Source organism: Pagrus major, chromosome 20 (assembly GCF_040436345.1).
Source record: "Pagrus major chromosome 20, Pma_NU_1.0".
NCBI lineage: Eukaryota > Metazoa > Chordata > Actinopteri > Spariformes > Sparidae > Pagrus > Pagrus major.
Window position 1 is genome coordinate 19,878,811 of NC_133234.1, and position 9,601 is coordinate 19,888,411.

At 42.6% G+C, this 9,601-nt stretch overlaps 1 protein-coding gene across 1 annotated transcript; it reads left to right on the forward strand.

The window, feature by feature from the left end:
• Positions 1-1,538: 1,538 nt before the first annotated feature.
• LOC141015454 (metastasis-associated protein MTA1-like) lies at positions 1,539-7,948 on the forward strand. Its single transcript, XM_073489534.1, has 4 exons — positions 1,539-1,598; positions 2,178-2,209; positions 2,300-2,415; positions 7,385-7,948. The coding sequence occupies exons 1-4, from the start codon at positions 1,541-1,543 to the stop codon at positions 7,554-7,556; spliced, it is 378 nt and encodes a 125-aa protein (XP_073345635.1). The 5' UTR covers positions 1,539-1,540; the 3' UTR covers positions 7,557-7,948.
• The last annotated feature ends 1,653 nt before the right edge of the window (positions 7,949-9,601 follow it).

Here is a 9,601-nt window from a genome sequence, read left to right on the forward strand (position 1 = left end):
CCTCAGCTGCGAATGTTTATTGTAAATACTGAACCTCAGCTACAGTGTGTTTGCCATCACCCTCTTTACGCGCACATTCTCATGCTGTTAATCATGTGTGTTTTTGTGACATAATGAGCTTTAGATTCGGACTGATGAAACTTGAAAGAAGGGAGGTCGAAGCTGAAATAAGAACCTCCTCTGGTTTGTTTGGTACAAAGAATAACTAGCTGCTCTTGACTTCTTTACTGCTGGCTGCATCTCCCGCTATAGATCAGGCTTATTCATAAGGAGTCATCAACCGGACCACGTCGTCGTGATATGGTCCCCCCCCCCCCCCCCCTCCTGTGTTCAGATCATGCAATATTCATATGAATCCATCATGTTGCCTCTTGTAAATCCTGCGGACAGGATTTGCCATTCAGAGCCATTTTCCCTCCCCCTCCACTCCTCTGCCTCCTCGTCCTTCATCTTCTAACAACTGTTGCAATATTCTCATCTCACCTTCTACCTCTTTTTTGCTCTTTTCTTTCATCACTGTGTGAATGTGAGAGTAGACCTCCAATAAAGTCACACCTGAAAGCATCTCTTCCGAGTCCTTGTGCTTCATGTGTCCCGTGTTATCTGTCCATCAACTCCACCACACTCAGAGGAACCATAGAGGCTCGCATCCCCACCCCCAGCATGGACTCCAGTGCCTGCTGTCATATCCATGTTTTAATGTATGTGTGCTTCCGATACGTTCCTTTTTTTTTTGTTGGTTTGTGTGTGCATGTGAGCATGTACTTACATCCGTGTATGTGCATGTGGGAGATGATTCTCTAATGGACATGCCATCCCTGACAGTAAGTCACCGCATTAACACCTCAGAGTGGTTTCCTCACTTGTTTGACTGCATTTGCATTCATTAAAATATAAAACATTTTCATTACATAAGACATCAAACAGGTGATCAGGACTGATTCTACCAACCTCTACTTGCATGATTCTGCAGAAATGTTAGGTCAGTGTTTAGTAGTATTGGTAAGTCTGAGCAGACAGAGGGAGATCATGCAGTCTGAGGACAGTGCGGTGGTTTGTAAAATGTGTGTGTGTGTGTTTGGTTTAGACATGTTAAGGGTGTCCGAAGGGCAGGGGACTCGCCTACCCAAAACCAGAGCCGCCCAGAGGAGCACTCTGACCAGTGTTCTCCAGTTTCTAGGTAAATAAACACACATGAGAAGTGTTTGAGCTGTACAATGTGCCTCACATCAACACTTTTATATTTCAATTTAAAGTTAATTAAACTTTAGTTGCAACTGATGTTTAAAAATCTTTATAACTGGTTAATTAATGGCTTCTAAAGCATTTAATTAACCTATCACTAACGTTTAATTAACTATAAATGTTTAAATGATGCTTATTATGAAGTGTCACCAGAACCAGTTGATGCAGCTCCAGTGTGGTGTCTCTTCCAGAGTCCCGTCCGGCAGCTCACGCCCCTCGCTCCCACCGCACCCCGGGCCTGCAGACGCCTCCCCCTCGACGCCTCCTCTCCTCCCTCCCGCACGGCCCCCACGGCATGCTGGGAAAACGCAGCTACCATCACCACAGCAGGGCTGAGCCGGACAGGCGCGCAGGTGCACACACACAGGCCCACGTTTCCAGAGCCGGACTAATTCCACAAAAAGTTATCATGGCTTGTTTTTCAATAAGGCTGTTGTTGCTTAACCTAATCCTGCCCAGAAGCAGAAAGTCATTACTTGTATTACTTGAACACCCCCGAAAAAAATTGGAAAATGCATCCCGTCTTGCTTTTAACCGAGTTACCTCTGATGTGAATGAACCTTGGGGACCAAACAGTGTTGATATCCAATGTTCTTGTCATCCTTTTTGCTTGATAAAATCCGATTAGTGGAAACACACCCGGAGTTGATAACCTTTTCTGCCATTTCTTATCTAAACTAGCTCGTTGGAGAGAATGACAACTAATTCTAATGAAAACGAATCAGCAGATGGGGGTCATTTGGATAATTTGGATGATTCAACTTCAGTCTGACACTTTGTTTTTTATTGGTAACTTCACTATTATTACTGAAATTGAAACACAGTCATTTGTTGCACCACTTGTAGCTAGGAAAAGAAATAAACTCATCAATAATATTCACAAGTGACAGATTCCCTCATGCATATTTTGCATCTTTCTCTTGTTTCCACAGAGAACCCAGGAACAACAAGTGCACCCCTCCTGGTAAGTGTCTTGTACTCTTATTTTAAACAAATCCTGCACAACTGCATCTGCTCATTTCAATAAGATAATATGTAAATGTCTTTTCTGCAGCATAACGGCCGCAACAGCAGCGGAAGCACCCGCGGCGGAGTGATGATCCGCAAGAGACGCCCAAACTGGATCGATGCCCCCGATGACAGCTTCTTCCTTGTCACCCGGGAGACCAGGTAAGCAAAGGTGACCCTTTTCTGACCTCTGATTGGCTGACTGTGTGTGTATGTGTGTGTGATAGGAAAGCAACTGAGGCCGAAAAGCAGAGCGACAGCAGACGAGAGGAATTGAACTGTGACAGAAATGGGACTCTCAGGAGTTATTTTAGTCCTGTGGTGACCTCAGACAGCTGTGTGGTGTAAACACACACAAACAGATACGACACATATGTGCCTAAATCCACACAGACGTTGAGTCGAAACAGAGTGGCAGCCTGCAGAGTCTTGTCACTAATGCAGCTCCATCTAGGGGTGTAAAAATGTCTCGTTTGGAAGATTTAATTTGTATATTTTCACCACAACACTCACTCAGCTCACACAGCAAAGAAACACTGTAAAAGCACCAAACCATACAGACCGAATTAAGACATTTTTCAGGCCAGTGGGACCAGACACTTTAACCTAAGTAGATATAATCATCTATTTAGTTATAAAGCCCTTAATGCGGCATGCCATCATACATCACTTCCTTACTGATCTGGTCACAAAGTCTTTATTTGACCCTTTCAAGTGATCATCTATTGCTGAAGTCTCAGGTCCAATCAGATTTTGTGCTCAACACCTGGAACATTGTCCTCTGCATCATTTAAAATGAGGTCATGCCCTCAATGATTCCTCCACATTTAGATAAAAGGCCGATTGAGTGAATACGATCTGGTTAAACCGGCCTGCTCTTTGCTCAGGTGTATGAAGCATTAAAGAGGCAGCTTAAAGGTCCAGCGTGTTGGATTTAGTGGCACCTAGCTGTGAGGATTGCAACCAACTGACGACATCCGCGTGTGACCACTGTCACGGAAAGTGGAACAAGGAGTGTTCGGTTGTTTGCAGTCCGCAACCTCATCGCTAGTTGTTTTTTTCCCGTTGTAATGATCAACTCTGACCTTAAATAGATAATATAATATGTAGTGAATACCTTTGTTCATCTTTTTCAAACACTTGCTTGAACAACTCAACCATCGAGGTGTTCAACAATCCCTAAATCTTTAAAATCATCAACTGTGAAATTGCATCAGCCACAGATCAGTTCTGTTTTCCTAGCGCCGTGTTTCTGTCTCTAATGTTCGCTGCACGTGAGGCGAACATGCGCAGAAAGAATTTATTTATTCCCACCAGAGAGAAACGATCAGCTTTACATGGTTATTAGGCGCGAATATTTTCTTATGAAACACATTATAAAAGGTGAATACCACCCCTCTTGATCTGATCAAAAAGTCATTCAGATGGGATTGGATCAGTCTCTTCCAGTTGAGGTGTTCACATGTGGCATTTTAACTCTGACTGGCCTATTATTCTGATTATTAAAGGAATATTATGTCCATGAAAACACAGTTACTGTACGTATGTTCGCATGCTGCTGTTAGAATTTGGCTTAAAGCACTGCTGTGCTAAGCTGCTAGCACAGCTTTAGACTCTCTGTCTTGCTAAATGTGACATTTGCAGATAATATTATATTATCATGGGTTTTTTTTTACAACTCAAATCGAATCAGATGAAATTGTGGTCAGTAAGAAATGCTAAACGAATGGAAATTAGATCAAATCGATTAGCTCCTCCATAAACTGCTCTTCACACAATGTGATGCCTCAGCAGCCTGCACTGTTCTGCTCCACTGACACTGGCTTGTATTGATTGTTTATTTGCCTTGTAAATACATAACTTGCCTCAGACCTGCAGTACAGGTATCCTCTGAAACAAAAGCTCAAGAACCCCAAACAGTGGATTGCGCGCATTCATGGTCGGTCTCGCTTTGCAAACACTACATCAATCCACATTGCGTTAAATACATGACTGAATATACTGTTGAATAAACAGACATTTATTTAATCACCAAAATCAGTTTCTTTTTATTTTTCTCACACATGCATAGACTCACACTGTCTCATGCGCTCACATAATGAGTCAATGTTTGCATGACTGTATGTGAAGGAGAAAGATGTTCCTCCATTAAGCCTGTGTCTAAATGAGCCATGGCACCGGGCCCTCACAGCCGCCCTCCGACCGTCAGGGCTAAAATTAGAGTAGCTAACTGGTGCAGATGGGCCAGCGAGGAGCCAGGCACCGCTGGGCCTTGAGTGGAAATATCATTACCACATTAACTATGGCTGCGCTCGTATGGATCACTCACTTAGCACCACGATCATGATGGTTGTATGTTTGCGTTTGAGAGAGAGACGGCATCATTATGAATACTGCACCCTTTGTTATATCATCGTGTCTGTTCGCTCTCCTTGTAGAGATACTTTCCCGAATAAAAGACATTAATAGATCTACTCTGAAAGGCTGCTGCTAATGAGAAATGAATGGAAGTTTCATTTTCTCCCCTTCTCTGTCTCTTTATCCCACCATTTCTCTCTCTCTCAAGCACTTATTCATGGAGGCAAGAGAGACAAAAACCAGAGAGACTGAAAGGGATGGAAAATTAACACTTTTTGCCGCATTAAAGAGTGTCATGAAACCTGATGATGAAGCTGAATCAAAAAATTATCTTGATTTTGCATTAATCCTATAGGTTAAATTAAAGTGTGTATCTAATTTTATGGCAATCAATCCAAAATTTTACTCTGAATCAAAAATGTCAACCAACTGATCGCACAAGATGAAAAGGAAGTGAATCAACTAAGTTATTAGGATTCATCCTCTGGGAACCATGAATCTCGCTACAAAATTTGGTGTCAATCTATCAGATGTTGAGATATTTTACTGGATAAGTGATATTTCACTCTGCGCCACAAATGTGAACTCATGGTGGCATTAGAGGCAAAGTCAGGGGACAGACAAAGTCTTCACGATTCATCCTCTGGGAACTATGAATGTCTAAAATTGTGTGCCAATCAATCTTAACTTATGTTGTGATATGTTACTGGAAAACTGACATCTTTAAATTGTGGCACAAGTCAGGGGTTGTCAAGGTTAATATGATTCATCCTCTGGAAACCAAGAATGTCTAAAATTGTGGGCCAATTTATCTGTGAGATGTTGAGATATTTTTACTGGATAATTGACATCTTTAAACTCTTGCAAAGTCAGGATATTGACAAGGTTATTAGGATTCATTCACAGGGAACCATGAATGTCTCAACTTTGTGCCAATAAATCTATTGGATTGAAAATTGACACCTTTAATCTTAAAATTAGACAGAAAATTAAATGACAACTAATCAAAGATGAGAAACACGAGGAAACAGAACGCGAGAAAGCAAAACAGGGATGTAAATGAGAAAGCTCGACATGTTTGAGTCTGGATTTACATGTTTGCTCTCCTCCTTCCCCGACGGCCAGCTGAGCAGACAAACAGCGCAGCTTTAGATAATGTGCCACCAGAGATAAATCTGCTCTGTTATTCTCCAGTTTATATTCTGCTCTGGCTCTGACTGACAAAACGCGTGTCACGCTGCATAAAAATCAGTCTCTGGAAGGAGCCGATGTGTTTTCCGGTTCACAGTACAAGAGAAACATCCTCGGAGCTGCTAAGGAGGAAGATGAGAGCATTTCGAGAGGCCTATGCAGTGCATTAAATATATTTTTTTTCTAGACAGCCTTAAGGGAACCACGAGCAATCATCCAAACGTTGTGGTTATGCATCTCACAGTTGTCTCTGAACGAATTCCATTAGTGCTGCCGTGTCCAACATTTGTTATATTGCCCAATGGTCTTGGCTTTAGTGCCTTTGGTCGCTGTGGGCTGTTAAAAGAGACTTCCTGTCACAGCACAAAGCCCACTTCGGTCTGGAGATTACCACCGAGCTCCTTTTATAAGCCTGAAAATCCTGCTGAGATGTACCTCTCTCTTACCTCATAACAGATATTAAAAACTCTATTACTGATGCTCAATAAATTTTGCACTCTGCTCTAAAGCGGATCCTCCTGAAATGAGAAAAAGTGGGTGTTTCTAATCATTTTCAGTGGCCTGGTGCCCTTAAAATGAACTTTACTGCTCACATTTAATTCCTTCTTTTATGAGTTTCTTCATCTTATGCGTGTCGAGTCTTTACACCGCTCATGTAAAGCTTGTTAGGTGCGCTTGAAACGGAAAAAGAAAAGCCTCTCTCTCAGTCGTCGCTGGCTAAAAACAGAATCAGTGAAAACTACTTTCAACCAATTAATCAGCCATCAGCCTCTGGTAAACTAATAGTATACATGAAAAATAAGCTGTCTCACAGAAACCAAAGCCTTCATCATTGTTTCAATATGTTACCACCCTTTTTACTGCAGGCTGTCGCTGCCACATTGCAGTTTGTACATTAAGTAAGGAGCCCATCGGTGGCTGCAGTAATTAGAGGCAGCTAAAAGGACTTGAAGCATCACGCCTGTGGTCAGATACGTATAAATAATGTATTCAAACAAGCATTATCTGCACGCTTAGCTACTGTGATCTGCTGAGACATAAAGATGCAGTCATGATTTACTGGCTTCCAACGAATTTTGAGCTTAATTATTTAAATATCCGGAGCTCGAACTCCACTTTCAAACCATGTTTCATGCAGAACAAAACTGTCAAAATGATCAAGCTTGAGCCAGCGCCACTCAGTGTGTCTCCAGTCGGCTGAGTCATGCTTCACTTCTATCATGAATAAAGGCATAAATTAATATGGTTACGCAGTGCGATGTCATGAAGTCACAGGAAGTAAAGGCGAGCTATTGACAAGCTCCCATTGGCGCGTACTTTTGGCTTTTTAGCTTTCAAGACCTTTTACATGCGCAAGAACCTATAAAACACTAAAGGAAAGATAAAAACTGAAAAAGCATATTAGGTCTCCTTTAAAAATGAATTCTTGACCTTTGAAACAGTAATTGAGCAGACCGATGAGATTATTCTGTTGGCTAATTGACTCTTACTACAACTAACTACTGTTTCCAAGGTCAAGACTAAACTTGTATCAGTGTATCTTCTTCTGCACTTATGTCCTGTCTTGTCTCCACCTGTGCAGGAGGGCCAGACGGCTGCTGTCGCGCTCCCAGCTGAGGCACGCTTGCCGGCAGCCCTGCGAGCAGATCACCCTGCGCAGGGTCTCCCAGGCCCCGCCGCAGGGGCTCATCCTCGCCCCTCCTCACCCTCACCCCAGCCTGAGGATGCGAGGCCCCATCGTCATCCACGACTGATCGGACCCTCCGTCCTCGGCACCCCTACTGCACATACACTAACAAATTCTCACCTCCTGTTCTCTCATAAAAACCCTCCTTTTGCTTTTTTCGTTCCTCAAAACTACCGTTCTAATTAATCCATGACGACACTTAAACACGCTGTCTAACTGTTGGGCGACAGAAGGATGTGATGCAATAGAAACATACACCTGAACCTGGCTGCAAGCGCTGCCTGTCTTTCATCCCCTGGGAATGTGTTTGTATGTGTGCAATCTGTATGTAAAGGTGTGGCAGAGAGAGAGAGAGAGAGTGTGTGTGTGTGTGTGTGTGTGTGCGTGTGATCATGCAAACAACACATGAGAGAACAAGGGGATCCTGACGTGTGCTGTTCTTTGGTTTTTATGGATGGACATAACAACGACAGAACTTTGTGTGACCTTTGTGTTGATGGTGAATTGTTGTGAAGTTTTATCAGTTTGTATAAGGTTACTTTGGGGGGTGGTGGGGGGGGCATGGGGACTGGTGGGGATGGGAAGGGTGGGGATGGGATGTGGGTGGCGGGGTGGGATTTGCATTTGTGGCAACTGAGATTCTTTTACCATTGAAAAAGAGGCTGACGTTAAAAAGAAAAATGCACTATACAAAGAATGAACCAGCAGCCTTTTCTTTTCTTTTTTCTTTTTTTGTTTAAAGAAACGGCTGCTTTAAATTGTGTTCTACCTGCAGTTTTTTTTCCCGCTCTTCTTGAAGTTTAAATCAATGAGCTGGAGCCGGTGTTGAAGAATGACAACCCGGAGGCATTATTATACAAACCTGTCAGTTATTCATGACAAATCTGCAGGAAAATATAACAAGGCAAAGAAATAGAGAGCCAGCTTACATCGAACAGCCTCCCTCATGAACCAGTGTATAATATATTGTAAATGTCATTACAGCACTGTAAATCTACTCATCCTATTTCTATGGCCGACTGTACCTACCTAGCCCTAACAATGGGTACTAAAGCACTTCCTTTGCAGCAGAAAAAGGGCATGAATCTGTCATATTTTCCTCGAGGCTGTGATGTGCCTGTGAACGTTTTGAGGCAGAACCAACGAGCAACTTTGCCAGCAGCTGTTCGCTGACATGTTTTATCTTTATTGCAGTTAAACAGACAGTCCACCCAAATATCAGGATTTTTTTTCCTCTTACCTGTAGTGCTAGAGAGTGTAGCAGGGATGATGTATATTTTTCTGCTAACGTGGAAGTTGGCATCGCCCTGGTTCCCTTGAGGGATTTTTCAAATTGATGTTTTCACCATAAACTCTGTGGCAAACGCAAGTTAAGGATAATTCAGCAAGATTATCCTCAAGAATGAACACCACTGTTTGTTTTTGAAGCATGGCTTCAGTCAGAAGAAGTTAAAAAGCTAACGTTAGGCTATAAACAAACTACATCGCGGTCACATGACTTCAACGTCACCACCACTAAGTGTGTAACTACACTATAAAATACACAATTTACCACAAAAAGATCAATCTAAAGACGGACTAGTGAGTAGATGAGTCTCCCTGTTCACACCAAAACAGTCTAGACGGATAAATAGCGCAACAGGTAATAGGAAAAATACATATTTTTGATTTTGGGGTGAACTGTCCCTTTAATCTTCACACACCCAAACAGTCCAGTTCATCCTGCTCTCAGACCTCTCACACTCTCTCCTTGCTGCTTGACAATTTTTGCCAGAGGGCCTCAAAACGTTCCCGGTGAACCCATCGAGCCTTCGGGCGTGTTTGATTATGAGTTTTAAGAACTGGCATCGCCGCCGCATGTCTTTGAGGTGAGAGCCTCGGCTGACCGATCGGGTCACATGATTTCTTCTCTTTCATTCAGAATGTTTATGTTAGTGTTTTCCTGTATGTCATGTGTTGACTTATGAATATGCTGAGAACAATAATAATGATAATAATAATAAAAAAACAAAACAAACGACAACAACAACATAACGCCATAACGGCTGACGGTGTCCAGTCTGAGTGAGTCATTTCTCGGTGTTATACTCCGTCAGCCTGCCGTGTCTGTCA